General features: G+C 49.5%; 1 protein-coding gene across 1 annotated transcript in view; it reads left to right on the plus strand.

Moving 5' to 3' along the window:
• HPD (4-hydroxyphenylpyruvate dioxygenase) overlaps nucleotides 1-16093 on the plus strand; it is a 29155-nt gene extending 13062 nt beyond the window's left edge. The window contains exons 2-14 of the mRNA XM_055549954.1: nucleotides 4498-4524; nucleotides 5236-5298; nucleotides 5634-5738; nucleotides 6494-6536; nucleotides 6729-6811; nucleotides 8169-8258; nucleotides 9766-9869; nucleotides 10492-10569; nucleotides 11799-11961; nucleotides 12092-12163; nucleotides 13562-13684; nucleotides 15791-15907; nucleotides 15983-16093. Coding sequence (XP_055405929.1) covers nucleotides 4498-4524; nucleotides 5236-5298; nucleotides 5634-5738; nucleotides 6494-6536; nucleotides 6729-6811; nucleotides 8169-8258; nucleotides 9766-9869; nucleotides 10492-10569; nucleotides 11799-11961; nucleotides 12092-12163; nucleotides 13562-13684; nucleotides 15791-15907; nucleotides 15983-16093 — 1179 coding nt within the window. The remainder of the gene's footprint in view (nucleotides 1-4497; nucleotides 4525-5235; nucleotides 5299-5633; nucleotides 5739-6493; nucleotides 6537-6728; nucleotides 6812-8168; nucleotides 8259-9765; nucleotides 9870-10491; nucleotides 10570-11798; nucleotides 11962-12091; nucleotides 12164-13561; nucleotides 13685-15790; nucleotides 15908-15982) is intronic.
• Nucleotides 16094-17542: the final 1449 nt, after the last annotated feature.

Consider the following 17542-nt stretch of genomic DNA (forward strand, 5'->3'; position numbering starts at 1 on the left):
AAAACACTTCTGCACAGCAAAGGAAACCATCAACAAAATGAAAAGGCAACCTATTGAGTGGGAGGAAATATTTGCAAATCACATATTTGATAAAGGGCTAATATCTAACATACAGGAAGACCTCACAACTCACTAGCCAAAAAAAAAAAAAAAAATTATAGGGTTTCCCTGGTGGTCCAGTGGTTAGGAATCTGCCTTGCAATGCAAGGGGCACTGGTTCAATCCCTGGTCTGAGAAGTTCCCACGTGCTGGGAAACAACTAAGCCCATGCGCCACAACTGCTGAGTCTGTGCTCTAGAGCCCGGAAGCTGCAGCTCCTGACGCCTGAGGGCCCTAGAGCCCGTGCTCCAAAGCAAGAGAAGCCTCCTCAATGAGAAGTCCACGCACTACAATTAGAGAGTAGCTTCTGCTCACCGCAACTAGAGAAAGCCCACGTGCAGCAATGGAGACCCATCACAGCCCCCCAAAATAAATAAATAAATCTTCAAAATATTTTTAAAACAATGAGCCGTAAAAGGGAATGAAAATTTTGCCATTTACAACAACAGGCATGGGTTGCAAGAGCATTATTCCAAATGAAATAAGTCAGAGAAAGACAAACACTATATGATTGCTCTTTCTCTCTCTCTCTTTTTTTTTGGCCGTACCATTAGGCTTGCAATACCTTAGCTCTCTAACCAGGGATTGGATCCTCAGCAGTGAAAGCACACAGTCCTAACCACTGAACCACTAAGCGTCCCCAGTGATTATTTTTTTTTAATAGGGTTATTGGTGTTGGCTTAGGGTATTTATTAACTTTAGGACAAAGAGAGCCATAGGGCGGAGGTAGGGCTACATCCAGTGTTATAATTAGGATTAGTGTTAAAGCCAGTGGAATACTCATATGGTGAATGTGAAAAGGTAAAGAAAACATGGGTGTGAATGTTCTGGATTTCACACCTAAGTTTTCTTTACCTGACTAGTGTGCTTATCCTCCCTTCTCTTGAAATTTCCTTTTTTTTTTTTTGGCATATGGATCTTAGTTCTCCAACTAGGGATTGAACCTGCACCCCCTACAGTGGAAGCATGGGTCTTAACCAATGGACCAACAGGGTAGACCTCCTATGATCTCTCTTATATGCAGTATCTTAACTCATTATTGATAGTGGAATTTTTGCAGAAACTAACACCTGTGACTGGTGATTTGCTATGTAAGTGATACTGCTAGGTCTCCGGTCAATAATGTTCAGATGACAAAAGATGTATTAATACGCCTCTGGTCAAGAATGTGTTAAAAAAAAAAACAAACAAAGAAAAACAAACAAAGAAAGCAAAACACACCATACACCAGGTTCACAGACACAGAGACCTGGCCTGTGACTGTCAGGGGCGGGGTGGGGGATGGGGCAGGGAGTGGGAGAAATTAGTGAACATTTTTTTTAGTTTAAATAAATTGGAAAAAACTATGAATGATTTGTCACTGGGGCAAAATAAACATTACTTTCAAAAGACAACAACAAAGGCTAATGCAGGACGTTTGGAGGGCCAAAATGCAAGACAGGGGGTGAGGGGTATAGTCACAGGCTGAGACTGCCAGCATCAGGGACTGGAAAGAATGTTTTTTCAGGCAATGAGGATAGTTGATGAAGTCAGTTCCCTAGGAAGACAGCTCAGCAATGGGGTTTCTGGGGACTGAGGTGGAGTTAGACGAGGGCTGGGGAGCTGTCCTGGAGCCCTCAGGTAAATGCCACAGCTGGCCAGCAGTCACCGCACCATGTTCCAGGAAACTCAGCCTTGAAGATTCAGGTGTGGGGGGATTCTAGGGAAGAACCCAGGCCTTCCTCCTCCCAGGGTGATAGCTCCCACATCCCACCCACTCTGGGCCAGGGGTAGGGCCACAGCCTCTTCCCCAGTACCCAGGCTGGGACTGCCCTGTTGGTCCAGTGTAAGGGACACAGGTTCAATCCCTGGTGCAGAAAGATTCCACGTGCCGAAGAGCAATGAAAGCCCATGAGCCACAACTACTGAGCCCCAGTGCTACAACTACTGAAGCCCGTGTGCCTAGAGCCTGTGCTCTGCAACAGGAGAAGCCACCGCAGTGGGAAGCCCGCGCACCACAACTAGAGAAAGCCCACGTGCAGCGACAAAGACCCAGTGCGACCAAAAATGAATAAATAAATAAATCAACTAAGTTTAAAAAAAGGAGAGAGAAGCCAAGCACCACAACCAAGAGTAGCCCCTGCTCGCCACAACTAGAGAAAAGCCCATGCAGCAATGAAGACCTAATGCAGCCAATAAATAAATAAACATTAATAAATAATTAATGGACTTTCATTAAAAAAAAAAAAAACAGGCTGGGGCAACATCAATTCAGTTCAGTTGCTCAGTCGTGTCTGACTCTTTGCGACCCCATGAATCTCAGCATGCCAGGCCTCCCTATCTATCACCAACTCCCGGAGTTTACCCAAACTCATGTCCATCAAGTCAGCCATCTCATCCTCTGTCGTCCCCTTCTCCTCCTGCCCCCAATCCCTCCCAGCATCAGGGTTTTTTCCAATGAGTCAACTCTTCGCATGAGGTGGCCAAAGTATTGGAGTTTCAGCTTAAGCATCAGTCCTTCTAATGAACACCCAGGACTGATCTCCTTTAGCATGGACTGGTTGGATCTCCTTGCAGTCCAAGGGACTCTCAAGAGTCTTCTCCAACACCACAGTTCAAAAGCATCAATTCTTTGGCACTCAGCCTTCTTCACAGTCCAACTCTCAAATCCATACATGACCACAGGAAAAACCATAGCCTTGACTAGACGGACCTTTGTTGGCAAAGAAATCTCTCTGCTTTTGAATATGCTATCTAGGTTGGTCATAACTTTCCTTCCAAGGAGTAAGAGTCTTTTAATTTCATGGCTGTAGTCACCATCTGCAGTGATTTTGGAGCCCCCAAAAATAAAGTCTGACATTGTTTCCACTGTTTCCCCATCTATTTCCCATGAAGTGATGGGACCAGATGCCATGATCTTCGTTTTCTGAATGTTGAGCTTTAAGCCAACTTTTTCACTCTCCTCTTTCACTTTCATCAAGAGGCTTTTTAGTTCCTCTTCACTTTCTGCCCTAAAGGTGGTGTCATCTGCATATCTGGGGTTATTGATATTTCTCCTGGCAATCTTGATTCCAGCTTGTGCTTCTTCCAGCCCAGCGTTTCTCATGATGTACTCTGCATATAAGCTAAATAAGCAGGGTGATAATATACAGCCTTGATGTACTCCTTTTCCTATTTGGAACCAGTCTGTTGTTCCATGTCCAGTTCTAACTGTTGCTTCCTGACCTGCATACAGATTTCTCAAGAGGCAGGTCAGGTGGTCTGGTATTCCCATCTCTTTCAGAATTTCCCACAGTTTACTGTGATCCACACAGTCGAAGGCTTTGGCATAGTCAATGAAGCAGAAGCAGATATTTTTCTGGAACTCTCTTGCTTTATCCATGATCCAGTGGATGTTGGCAATTTGATCTCTGGTTCCTCCGCCTTTTCTAAATCCAGCTTGAACATCAGGAAGTTCACGGTTCATGTATTGCTGAAGCCTGGCTTGGAGAATTTTGAGCATTACTTTACTAGCATGTGAAATGAGTTCAATTGTGCAGTAGTTTGAGCATTCTTTGGCATTGCCTTTCTTTGGGATTGGAATGAAAACGGACCTTTTCCAGTCCTGTGGCCACCGCTGAGTTTTCCAAATTTGCTGGCATATTGAGTGCAACACTTTCACAGCATCATCTTTCAGGATTTGAAATAGCTCAAATTCCCCTTAATTATGAATTCTGGAGTCACCTCTGCATGCAAGCTGGCCTTGGCTTCTGGGCTTTGAATTCTGGAGGGCAAAGATCAAAATCCCCAGCGCAGGGTCCTGGAAAGAACGTTGTGCCCTTGGCGTCTGTGCCTGCCTCTGGGCCCCACTGGCTAGTGGCCTTGGGCATGTCAGTCCCCCTTTCCAGGCCTCACAGCGTCACCCTGTCCAATGAGGCTGTGGCTGGATTAGAGGTCTCCAGGCCCAGGAGCCTCCAGGATCAGCTCCCACCCCCAGGAAGACCAGGAGGCCGGGGGCGGGGCCAGCTACATGTTAAATACTTCTGTCCAGCACTCCGCTGGCCTCTAGTCCCAGTCTTCTCAGCAGGAAGTGTGACCACGATCAATCATGGTAAGAGACTGCCTGGGGTGACAACCTAGAGGGGTGGGATGGGGTGGGAGGTGAGAGGTGAGAGGTGGGAGAAAGGCTCAAGAGGGAGGGGAAATATGCCTGATCCATGGCAATGTATGGCAGAAACCAACACAAGATTGTAATTATCCTTCGATTAAAAATACATGAATTAAGAAAGAAAAAAAAAAAGCCTAAGCTTAAAAAAAAAAAAAAAAGAGCCTGCCTGGGGCCATGGCGGCCTTACCTGATGGTAGGGATCTGCGGTGAGATTTCCATAAGCACACTGTGTCCGAGTGTCTGGGTCTTACTGTTCTTTTCTTTCTTCCTAGACGACTTACAGCGACAAAGGAGAGAAGGTAAGCAGGAGGGGAAATGTGGGGTCAGGGCCCTGGGAGCCTGGGATGTCAGCAAAGGGCAGAAGAGGAATAGCTTCAGTGGGTACGTGACATTCTGGACACAGGCTCAGGTTCATCTCTGCACTCCCCTGACCTCATTGCGACTGGACTCACTTCAACCTTGCCTTCCTAAGAAAAACTTTTACCTCTTTTTAAATTCCTGCCAATTGCTTAATCGTGCCTGGAAGTTCTTTCTAAAGTGAAAGTGAAGTCGCTCAGTCGTTTCTGACTCTTAGCGACCCCATGGACTGCAGCCTATCAGGCTCCTCCATCCATGGGATTTTCCAGGCAAGAGTACTGGAGTGGGGTGCCATTGCCTTCTCCGAATCCAGTTCCTAGTTTTTGTTTATTTCATATTCTGCAGACAACACAGTGGGTCACATTTAAATCCTTGCTCCTGTAACATAAGACTGTTCATGCTGTGAAACCTGGGTAGACCTCCTCAGTGGGTGGGGCTTACCAATCCTAAGCCCACAGGAACTCAGTTTCTACATGAGAACCCTCTTTCGAGGCTTGGCAAGGCTTCAGGGCAGAGGGGTGGGATGAGGTGACTTGTCCTCACTTCTGGGATTGAGGGTGGCACAAGGGAGGGGGCTAGGGGACCCCTCTCCACTGACACTTTTCTAGACCCACTTCTAGGGACTCAGTCTCGCCCCTTCTCTCCTTCTGCAGCCTGAAAGAGGCCGATTCCTCCACTTTCACTCTGTGACCTTCTGGGTTGGCAATGCCAAGCAGGTAGAAGCCGGGGCAAGGTGTTGGGATTGGGCAGAGGGCAGGCAAGGGGCCTCCAGGACAGGGGCAGGCCTCTGGCCAGGTCTGTGATTGGCCGCTGGGAGGGAGGATCCTGGCCAGTGTCGGGAGTGTCCTGGAAGGACAGTCACTCTTTGGATCCTAATTACACAATCCAGGCTGCAGACCCCAGGGGGGAACTTAAGGGAGATCAGCATGGGCCAGGGAACCAGGCTTTTTTCCCAGGAGGAACAGTACCTGGGGCAACGGGGCAGACACGCTGTGGGGGTGTGGGCCAGCACCTCACCCCTCACAGGCCTGCTTTCAACTCTGTGATTCAGGCTGCGTCGTATTACTGCAGTAAGCTGGGCTTTGAGCCCCTAGCCTACAAGGGCCTGGAGACCGGTTCCCGGGAAGTGGTGAGCCATGTGGTCAAGCAAGGGCAGGTGAGTCTCTGCTACAGGCCCCCACTCCTCCAGGAGGCCCGTCTCTCCCCTGCTGGTCTCTGGGCTCCCTGGTGGCTCTGGCACCTCTGGGTGCAGCAGATCATGAGGCCCTTCCTCCAGGTGGCTGGGTGCTCTTCCAGGCTGCCTGGTGTGGTTAGCAGAGCCTGTGCTGAGGTCAGCCCCCATGGGCACCTTTGTACAATGCACAACAGGGACCTTTTTGGTTTGGTCTCCTTCTCAGCCTGGCCCAATGCTGGTCTCATGGATGTTCGGGAAAAGTGGGCAAAGGCCTCCAGCATCAGAGCTTTAACTCTGAGCCGTGCCCTGGTCTGTAGGTCCCTGGAGCTCTCCCCACAGGCAGGCCTGACCACCAGCTCATCCCGGGACTCCAGGCGGCTCTGGCATGGGGGAAGCCCCCATCCCTCAGGACCAGAGGGGAAACTAAGGCAGAGAAGGGGCAGGAACCCAGGATCAAGAGTCCTTGGGAATTCCCTGGCAGTCCAGTGGTTAAGATTCTGTGTTTCCACTGCAGAGGGCATGGGTTGGAAGCCTGGTCAGGGTACTAAGATCCCATATGCCACATGGCATAGCCAAAAAAAAAAAAAAAAAAAACAGAGTTCTGCCTGGCAGGGAGGAGGTGGTCCTAATGCCCCACCAGGGGTATCTTGCTGGTGGGCAGGGAGAGGGGCTGGGGGTACACCTCCACAAGTTCACCTGACCCACCAGCAACATCCCTCTTCTCCTCTACATCTTAGATCGTGTTCGTCTTCTCCTCTGCCCTCAACCCCTGGAACAAAGGTGAGGGGGCCTTGGAGGGTTCAAGGTGCCAAGGAGTGGAGACATGGTATTGTGGGTGGGGGTCAGGGACACAGAGGTGGGTTAGGGTTGAGGGAGGGGGCCTGAGCCCAGAAGGAGATGGAGCTCAGAAGGCTGAGAGTATGGGGGAGGGGCCGTGACTCCAGCATCACCTGCCTCCCCTGCTGACCACAGAGATGGGCGATCACCTGGTGAAACACGGCGATGGAGTGAAGGACATTGCGTTTGAGGTGGAGGATTGTGACTACATTGTGCAGGTGAGACCGCACCTGGGCTGGCGTGGAGACAAAGCAGGGAGCCTCAGCCTGCCCTCTATCTGCCAGAGGGACCTCCCATCGGTCAGGGCTGGAGGGCACTGCCACGCTGGAGTGATGTGCCCAGACGCTGGTTGACACATACCTGAGTTCCAGTGACATCTGCCCCTTGGTAGCCAAGCAATCTCTCTCCAGGCCTCAGTTTCTGCATCTGTAAAATGGGAATAACCACCCATCTCACTGAGTTGTTACAAAGAGGAAACGAGATCATAATTATCATTTCATGAGCATGATTCTGTACCAAGCACTGTATTCAAGAGACAGTTTAGGGACTTCCCTGGTGTTCCAGTGGCTAAGATTCCGAGCTCCCAATGCAGGGGGCCTGGGTTCGATCCCTGGTCAAGGAACTAGCTCCCACATGCCACAAGTAAGACCCAGTGAAGTCAAATAAAGTAATTAATTCTTTTTTTAAAAGAGGCAGTTTAGAGGTTTAAAGTGTAGATTCCAGGGGCAGACTACTGTGTCTGAATCTTAATTGCTGTGTGACTTTAGGTGAATGACTTACTTTCTTTGTGTTTCAATGTCCTCATCTTTAAGTGAATGACTCCATTCATAAAAGAGACAATAATAGTGTCTTTCACGTAATGAGGATTTAAGAGGTTAATACTTACAACAATGCCTGACATGTGATAAGCATAGACATCCAGTAATGAGGTTTTGCTAAATAAATACACGAATCATGCATGTAAGGCAACTGGCAGAGGGTCTGACACATAGTAGGTGCTCAATAAGTGCCAGCATGGGGACTTCCCTGGTGGTCCAGGGGTTACGAATCTGCCTTCTAATGCAGCAGACGTGGGTTCAATCCCCAGTCTAGGAACTCAGATCCCACATGTTATGGGGCAACCTAATATGCTCCAGAGCCCGCCTATTACAAAGAAGATCCTGTATGTTGCAACTATGACCCAATGCAGCCAAATGAATAAATGTTTTTAAAAATAAATAAATAAATGCCAGCTGGTATTCGACTTATCCAACCACCCTTTTTCACTAATGAAGAAACTGAAGCCTAGAGCGGGGGCAGGGCCACAGAGTGAGTGAGCACAGGACAGGCAGGACAGACCCCCACCCTCACCTGGTTTGTCCCCCACAGCCCCAGGCCTCAGTTTTCCAATCTGCCAAATGGGCACGAGGCATGAGTGTCAAGGGCAACAGTTAAAGTTGGTTGGAGTTCCTGCCTGGGGCTGGAAACACTGGAAGAGGCTGTGGCAGGACCACACAGAGAGGATCCAGCAGGGACAGCCAAAGGGCTCCCTGAGGATCCAGCACGGACCGCCTCCCCATCCCGTGTCCTCTGCAGAAAGCCCGGGAACGAGGTGCCAAGATTGTGCGGGAGCCTTGGGTAGAGCAAGATAAGCTTGGAAAGGTGAAGTTTGCTGTGCTACAGACGGTGAGTTAACTTCGGAGCCTCCACCTTGCCTACACCCACAGAGATGCCAGGACCCTCCTTTCCCAACCCCTGACTCCATTATACCATCCCATCCTTGTGCCTCAAAGCACAAACATTCTCCCTTGACCCTGATCTCCTGTATTCTTGGCTGGTGTGCAGAGGCTGAGGAGGGCTCCCAGTCACCCATCTCTGGGCTTCCCTTCCTCCCCAGTCGAGGTGAGAGCATGGGACTGCAAGTGGCAGGCAGGGGCTCCGAAGGAAGGAGATGGGTAGGTCTGGGGAAGGAGATGGGATGGAAGCCCCTCCCCACTCAAGCTGTGTGACTTTGGACAAATCACTTCACCTCTCTGCAAGTCCATTTAAATGAGCAAGGACCACCTGTATGACCTGCCAAACACTACTTAACTGTTCTGGGCCTGTTCCTTTAGCTGTGATCCCTCCCTCCGGTCATTTTAAGGATCAAATGAGATGATTCATACATAGTACTTAGAACAACAACACTGGCATATCGTAGATAACCCAACAAAGCCTATTTAGCACCTGAGACCATCATAGGTCCTTCCTCCTCATGATTTATGTTAAAAAAAATTTTTTTTTTTGATGTGGAACATTTTTAAAGTCTTTATCGAATTTGTTACAATATTGCTTCTGTTTTATATTTTGGCTTTTGGCTGCAAGGTATAGGGGATCTTAGCTCCCCAACCAGGGATCCAACCCATACCCCCTGCATTGGAAGGTGAAGTCTCAATCACTGGACCACCGGGAAGTCCCCCTCCTCAAGATTTACTACAACTTGGAGAAGGCAATGGCACCCCACTCCAGTACTCCTGCCTAGAAAATGCCATGGGCGGAGGAGCCTGGTAGGCTGCGGTCCATGGGGTTGCTAAGAGTCAAATATGACTCAGCGACTTCACTTTCACTTTCAAGGATTCTTAGGGTCTTCCCAGGTGGTGCTAGTGGTAAAGAATCTGCCTGCCAATGCAGGAGATGTAAGAGATGTAGGTTTGATCCCTGGGTGGGGAAGATCCCCTGGAAGACGGCATGGCCACCCACTCCAGTATTCTTGCCTGGAGAATCCTGTGGACAGAAGAGCCTGGGAGGCTACGGTCCATAGGGTCGTGAAGAGTCAGACACGACTAAAGCGACGCAGGACACACACATGCAAAGATTGTTAGAGTGATTGAAAGGATCCTTCCATGTAATTAGATCCAATGCCCTCATCATTCTTCATGCAGACAACATATTTGTATCGAGCACCTATGATGAGCTAGGATGGTATCAAGAGCAAGACATCATCACAACCCCCACAGACCTTGTGGTCCTATGGGGAGACTGTCAAATTCCCAAATGTCAAATTGCAGTTCATTTCGGAAAGGGAAAGTGACTTGCCCAAGATCACACTTGGAGTTAGGGCCAGGTCTGGGCTGGAACCCAGGGCTGTGTTGGCGCCATGCAGTGTGGCCTGGGTTCAGCCGGGATGGGACCTCAGGCCGTTTGCCACCCACAGTATGGGGACACGACACACACCCTGGTGGAGAAGATGAACTATACTGGCCGGTTCCTGCCTGGATTCGAGGCACCACCATTCATGGACCCCCAACTTTCCAAGCTGTGAGTGCCCCTTGGAACAGGGGAGGGTGGAAAGCAAGCCCCTTTCATCCATGCAGGGCGGGCAGAGCATCTTGGGACCTGCTGGGGGAGCCCCTGAGGGTCCCCCAGGATTGGCTTGAAGAGGCAGCATAGAGGTGAAGAGCATAGGCTCTGGAACACAACTGCCTTAGTTCAAATCTCAGCTCTGTTACTTCCCAGCTATTTAACCTTGGCAAGTTACTTTTCTTTTTCCTTTGTTTGGCTGTGCTGGGTCTTCACCGCAGCAAGTGGGCTTCTCTAGTTGTGGCTCGCAGGCTCCAGATCACGCAGGCTCAGTAGTTGTGGCACACAGGCTTAGCTGCCCGGCTGCATGTGGGATCCTAGTTCCCCAGCAGGGATCAAATCTGCATCCCTTTTGTTGGCAGGCGAATTATTAACCACTGGACCACCAGGAGTCCCAAGTTATTTTTCTAAGCCTCAGTCTCTTTATCTGTAAAATGGGGCTAGTAATAGTATGTGAGTGAAGGCAAATAAAGTGTCTATAGTAAGTGCTATGGAATAGTGAGCAGTTATTGTTATTGAGGGGTAGGGAGAAGGAGATTTAGGGAGTAGCCTTCTCCTCATCCACTGTTTCCCTCTCCAGGCCCAGCTGCAGTCTTGAGATAATCGATCACATTGTGGGAAACCAGCCTGATCAAGAGATGGTGTCTGCCTCTGAATGGTGAGTTCCTGGCCCAAGCCCTTCCCACACCTGTGACGGGACTGCTCCCCAGTCTTATCAGGAAATAGAGCACAAGGCAGGGGAGGTTAGCCTGAGGTCACCAGTTCATCTGTTCTCTGTAAAATTGTCACCATGGAGATCTGATGATTTAAGGCCCAAATTGACCAACCAAGCCCCTCCAGGAAACCTTGGAGAATCAGCACTGGGGGTGTCACAGTTCAGGGAGGCTTGAAGGAAGGTTTTGTTGTTGTTGCTCAGTCACCAAGTTGTGTCCACTCTTCGCAACCCCATGGACTGCAGCACACCAGGCTTCTCTGTCCCTCACCATCCCCCGAAGCTTGCACTATTTCATGTCCAATGAATCCGTGATGCCATCCAAACATCTCATCCTTTGTTGCCCTCTTCTCCAGCTGCCTTCAATCTTTCCCAGCATCAGCGTCTTTTCCAATAAGTCAGTGGAGGAAGGCTACCACTACCCAAAGAGCTCGTGGGTACAAATCAGAAGCAAGTAGCCCTTCTCCAAAGCACCTCCAGGGACTTCCCTGGCGGTTCAGTGCTTGAGATTCCACGCTTCCACTGCACAAGTGGGCATGGGTTTGACAGATGGGAAACTAAGGGGCTTCCCCAGTGGCTCAGCAGTAAAGAATCCACCTGTAAGGCAGGAGCTACAGGAGATGGGAGCTCGATCCCTGGGTCAGGAAGATCCCCTGAAGGAGGGCATGGCAACTCACTCCAGTATTCTTGCCTGGGAAATCCCATGGACAGAGGAGCCTGGCAGGCTACAGTCCATGGGGTCACAAAGAGTCAGACACGACTGAAGCAACTGAGCACACACACACGCACAGAGAACTAAGATTCCACATGTGCACAAAGTAGCCTAAAAAATAAGAATTATTTTTTTAATAAAAATTAAAAAATCATTTTCTAAAAATAAAAATCATTTCTTTTAAAAAATAAAAATGATTTTTTAAATAAAATAAATAAATGATGCTTTAAAAAAAAAAGGTTCTGCATCTGTTGGTATGTCATCATGTATACAGGTCTTGTTAGCAGATGCTTTACTTCCACCCAAAGGAACACTGTCCTAAAATCCATGATGTGTGTGATGTGAAAGGCAGTTCCCTTTTTGATGCCTGCTCAGGGAGCAAATTCTGGAAGGTGGAGTGGGGGCAGACGGCCAGTCCTAGGCCGGCACTCAGAGCCGGCGGGCCCTTCCGGCAACCCCGCAGGTACCTGAAGAACTTGCAGTTCCACCGTTTCTGGTCCGTGGATGACACGCAGGTGCACACGGAGTACAGCTCTCTGCGGTCCGTCGTGGTGGCAAATTATGAGGAATCCATCAAGATGCCCATTAATGAGCCAGCACCGGGCAAGAAGAAGTCCCAGATCCAGGTGAGTTCTGTCTCCTGCCCCGGGGACCTTGGCTGGGAAAGAGGGAAGCAGGGAAGAGGCGTGAGGGCTCTTGCAGCTGAGGCTCTTGGCTGGAGCCACTGACAATGGTTTCCTTGCTTCCCTTCTGCAGGAATATGTGGACTATAACGGGGGTGCTGGGGTCCAGCACATTGCTCTCAAGACCAAAGACATCATCACAGCAGTGAGAAGCCCATTCCTGGTCCTAATTCACCTCCCATTCAGCTCCAGAGCCAAACTTTGCAAACTGAGTCAGGGGCCAGGGGTGGGGGTGGCAAGTGGCAGTCCTGGGTCCCCTTCACTGGCCCAGACAGCTGACGGGGTTCCCTTGCAGGCTCCTGCCACTCATGTGTAGGCACACTGCCACCCCCAGAAAGTTCTGTCTCTCTGCTACAGAAGAAGCAAGTGCCAGAGTAACAGGAAGCCTGGATCTAGACCCGGTTCTACCTGTGACTTGCTGTGTGTCTCCAGGGATTCAACTTCCTCTCTGGGCTTCAGTTGTCTCAACTTGAAAATGAATCTATTAAGTCACAGGATCCAGTAGGTCCTTTCAGTCAAATTAAGTGTCCTGAGTCTATGGCTCCAGCCTCTGGGGAGGTTGGGTGACCAAGTGGACAAGAGCCTGGCCTGTACCATTCAGTCCCAGAGCAACCAAGAATTCACTGCATGACCATGGCAACTTCATTTCATTCATTTTTTCATTTGCTCAATAGATGCTTATTGAGGGAACTCCCTGGTGATCCAGTGGTTAAGACTCTGAGCACAGGGGCCATGGGTTCGATTCCCAGTTGGGGAACTAAGATCCCACATGCCATTTGGTGTGACATAAAGATTAAAAAGAAAAAAGGAACAGCTGGAACAGAATGAACAAAGGAGAGAGGGGTCAGGAATGAGGTCAGAATGTAGGAGTCAGGGCAGATGGTGAGAACTTTGAATTTGACTCTGAGACACCAGGGTAGGGTAAGAAGAGGAGTGACATAATTTGACTAGTATTTTAATAACCTCCCCTGGCTACTATGTTGAGAATAGACACTTAATCTTTCAAGGCCTCAGTTTTCCCAGCTGTGAAGTGGGGAGAATAATCATCCAAATGTCTCAGAAGATCACTGCATCAATGTAAGGAGACAGTACATAGAAAGTGCTTGAGACAGGCACATGCCTGTGTGTGTGCTCAGTCGCTTTAGTCGTGTCAGACTCTTTGTGACCCATGGGCTTTAGCCCACGAGGCTCCTCTGTCCACGGGATTCTCCAGGCAAGAATACTGGAGTGGGTTGCTGTGCCCTCCTCCAGGGGATCTTCCCAACCTAGGCATCAAACCCAGGTCTCCTGCATTGCAGGCGGATTCCTTGTCACTGAGCCACTGGGGAAGCCGAGACAGGCACATCGTGAGGTTCCATTAAGTGTTAGTGATTGCAGTTCTTCTCATGAGACCCACAAGGCCCAGAGGTGGAAGGGGATGAGGTGACATCGCATCGTAGCAGTTGATGGGGCTTGGAAAGGGACCCTGGCTCAGCACTTCTACCTGGCTGGGGGTGTTGAGCATGGAGAGAGAAGGACTGACCTTGACCCTGCTCTGAGACAGATTCGCCACTTGAGAGAGAGAGGCATGGAGTTTTTGGCTGTTCCATCCACATACTACAAACAACTGCGGGAGAAGCTCAAGTCGGCCAAGATCCGGGTGAAGGAGAATATTGATATCCTAGAGGTGAGGTTTAAAGCCCGATCCTGGGTCAGCCAAGAAGAACAAGCCCTGAGTTCCATCTTACCTCACAAATGTCGTCTAACCCTGGCATCAGGCTCTGCGATGTGGGGGAGAAGAAGGAGAGCAGACCAGGGCCCTGCCATCATGAACTTGCATTCTAGTGAGGAGACAGACAACAAACAAATAAATAAGTAATACAAACACCATTAGAGAGAGAGAGAGAGTTGGTGATTAAACTGGCTATGACAGAGAGTGACCTGGGGCTACTACATAGGAGGCAGTCAGGGAAGGCCTCTCTGAGGAGGTGACATTTCAGTGAAATCTAATTCAATGGCCCCCAACCTTTTTGGCACCAGAGACTAGTTTCATGGAAGATGATCTTTCCACAGACCAGGGATGGGAGGAGATGATTTGGGAATGATTCAAGCACATCGTATTTATCGTGCACTTTGTTCCATTGTCCTTATATCACCTCCATCTCAGATCATCAGGCATAGATCCCATAGTTTGGGAACCCTGATCGAGATGATGAGAGGCAGTTGGCTGCATGAAGGTCTAAAGAAAGAGCAGTCCTGGCAGAGGAAATAGCAAATGCAAAGGCCCTGAGGCAGCAGCAAGCTCTGAGTATCTAAGAACAGAAAGAGGGCCAGAGTGGATGAAGAAAAATGTTTGAGGAGTGGCCCAGGTCACAGAGGGAGGCAGGAGCCAATTCCTCTGGTAGGCTATTCAGGAGTCTGGATTTTTTTCTTCTGTGGTCAGAAACCACTGGAGGTTTGGGTTTTTTTTTTTTTTTTTGGAGGTTTTCTTGGCTTTATTTTTAACAACTTTATTGATATATAAGTCACAGAACATGTTATTAAAAAAAACACAATTCAGTGGTTTTTGGCTATTCACTATATTATGCAACAATCATCAAAATCAATTTTGGAACATTTTCATCACTTTCAAAAGAGACATCAGACTTCTTAGCCACCACCTCCCAATCTCTCCATCTATCTTCTCCTCACTCCTAGCCCTAGACAATCACTGATTTCTGTCTCTATAGAGTTGCTTTCAGAGAAGGCAATGGCACCCCACTCCAGTACTCTTGCCTGGAAAATCCCATGGACGGAGGAGCCTGGTAGGCTGCAGTCCATGGGGTCGCTAAGAGTCGGACACGACTGAGCAACTTCACTTTCACTTTTCTCTTTCATGCATTGGAGAAGGAAATGGCAACCCACTCCAGTGTTCTTGCCTGGAGAATCCCAGGGACGGGGGAGCCTGGTGGGCTGCCGTCTATGGGGTCGCACAGAGTTGGACACGGCTGAAGCGACTTAGCAGCAGCAGCAGAGTTGCTTTCTTCTAAACATGTACATAAATAGAATCATATAATATGTAATCTTTTGTGACTGACTTCTTTCACTCAACATAAAGTTTTCAAGGTTCATCCATGAAACCTGTGTCAGTACTGTGTTCCTTTTTATAAAACTGAATAATATTCCATTGGATGAAGAGACCACATTTTGCTTATCCATTCATCCACTGATAGATATCTGTTTCTACTTTTTGGGATAGGAATAATGTTGCTATGATCCTTTGAGTATGAGTTTTTGTGTGGACAAGTTTTAATTCTCTTGGGTAGACACCCAGGAGTCAAATTGCTGGGTCATATGGTAACTCGACTATTAACTCTCAGAAGAACTCTCAGACTGTTTTCCACAGCAGCTGTACCATTTTACATTCCCAGCAGCCACATAGGAGAGTTCTAGTTTCCATTGCAGAATGGAAACGGGAATGAGATGATGTGATTTCTAAAAGATCTCTGTCTGTGTGGAAGATGGATTGTAAGAAGACAAAAGCAGAAGCACTGGAGAGCTGTGTGGGTGGTACTTGGGTGGTACTTGTGTGGTCCACACCAGCCTTAGGTGGCTGACACAGGGGCTGAAGTGGGGAAGTGCTAAGAGGACAATTGGGGGATCTATTTGGAAGTGTCTGGAACTGCTGCAGAAAATGGTCTTTTCTTGGCTTTGTGGGTGCAGGAACCCCCATGGCCTTTCTAAGAATCCCACCATTTCAGGCTAGGGGGGCGGGCCAGCCTGCCCCTTACCTAGTCCCCTGCCTCCTACCTAGGAGCTGAAGATCCTGGTGGACTACGACGAGAAAGGCTACCTCCTGCAGATTTTCACCAAACCCATGCAGGACCGGCCCACGCTCTTTCTGGAAGTCATTCAGCGCCACAATCACCAGGTACCACTAAGGACCGCCTGTCCTCGGCGGGTGGCTTTCTGGGCCCCGCAGCTCATCTCCTTTCTCCCGCCCCAGGGTTTTGGAGCCGGCAACTTCAACTCACTGTTCAAGGCCTTCGAGGAGGAGCAGGACCTGCGAGGCAACCTCACCGACATGGAGCCCAATGGGGTTGTGTCCGGCATGTAGGCGCCGCAGGTCCAGCAAGAGCCACCGAGGCCCCGCCCACCTTCGGGAGCGGGGCGCACGGTGGACCACGCCCCCTCGCCCTGTGACCCGCCCACTCCACTGGAGCTGAAGGGAGCCCTCCTTAGCGACCACGCCCTTTTAGGCCCCGCCCACCATCCGACTCCGGGACCCCTCCCACACACACTAAAGGCTCCGCCCTCTACTTACCATGCCCCCTCTTTGGGGCCTCTACCTCTCCTGCCCTTGGGTATAAAGCAAAGCAGAGTCCAAGGCAGTGTCCACGCGTTTGTGTCGGGCTGGATCAGTGAGGTTCTTCGGCCGCCAGGGGGAGCTCAAGGCGGCAGCGCTGTAGGAGGCGTCCGCTTTACGGATGCTGGGGAAGCTGAGGCTAGGGAAGCTTCGGAGGCGCCTGGTGCAACCCTGTGCTAAGTAGGACCAAGTAGGTTGAAGGGGAGTTATGGAACCAAAGGGTGAAGAGGACTTACACTCTAAAGGAAAACACAGACAATATCTTTTTGTGGTAAATGCTATTAAGAAAATAAAGCGAGTGATGAGCTTGTGTAGAGGTAAGGGTCGGAGGGAGGGCCAATTTCGATCGAGGGAAGGGCTCTCTGGGAGATGATATTCGGGAAGCAGCCATGAGAAAATCTGGGGAAAGAGCATCCTAGGAGAAAGGTCAGTCAGTTCAGTCGCTCAGCCCTATCCGACTCTTTGCGACCCCATGAATCACAGCACGCCAGGCCTCCCTGTCCATCACAAACTCCCGGAGTTCACTCAGACTCAAGTCCATCGAGTCAGTGATGCCATCCAGCCATCTCATCCTCTGTCGTCCCCTTCTCCTCCTGCCCCCAATCCCTCCCAGCATCAGAGTCTTTTCCAATGAGCCAGCTCTTCTCATGAGGTGGCCAAAGTACTGGAGTTTCAGCTTCAGCATCATTCCCTCCAAAGAAATCCCAGGGCTGATCTCCTTCAGAATGGACTGGTTGGATCTCTTTGCAGTCCAAGGGACTCTCAAGAGTCTTCTCCAACACCACAGTTCAAAAGCATCAATTCTTTGGTGCTCAGCCTTCTTCACAGTCCAACTCTCACATCCATACATGACCACTGGAAAAACCATAGCCTTGACTAGACAGACCTTTGTTGGCAAAGTAATGTCTCTGCTTTTGAATATGCTATCTAGGTTGGTCATAACTTTCCTTCCAAGGAGTAAGCGTCTTTTAATTTCATGGCTGCAGTCACCATCTGCAGTGATTTTGGAGCCCCCAAAAATAAAGCCTGACACTGTTTCCACTGTCTCCCCATCTATTTCCCATGAAGTGATGGGACTGGATGCCATGATCTTTGTTTTCTGAATGTTGAGGTTTAAGCCAACGTTTTCACTCTCCACTTTCACTTTCATCAAGAGGCTCTTTAGTTCCTCTTCACTTTCTGCCATAAAGGTGGTGTCAT

Source organism: Bubalus kerabau, chromosome 16, assembly GCF_029407905.1.
Source record: "Bubalus kerabau isolate K-KA32 ecotype Philippines breed swamp buffalo chromosome 16, PCC_UOA_SB_1v2, whole genome shotgun sequence".
NCBI lineage: Eukaryota > Metazoa > Chordata > Mammalia > Artiodactyla > Bovidae > Bubalus > Bubalus kerabau.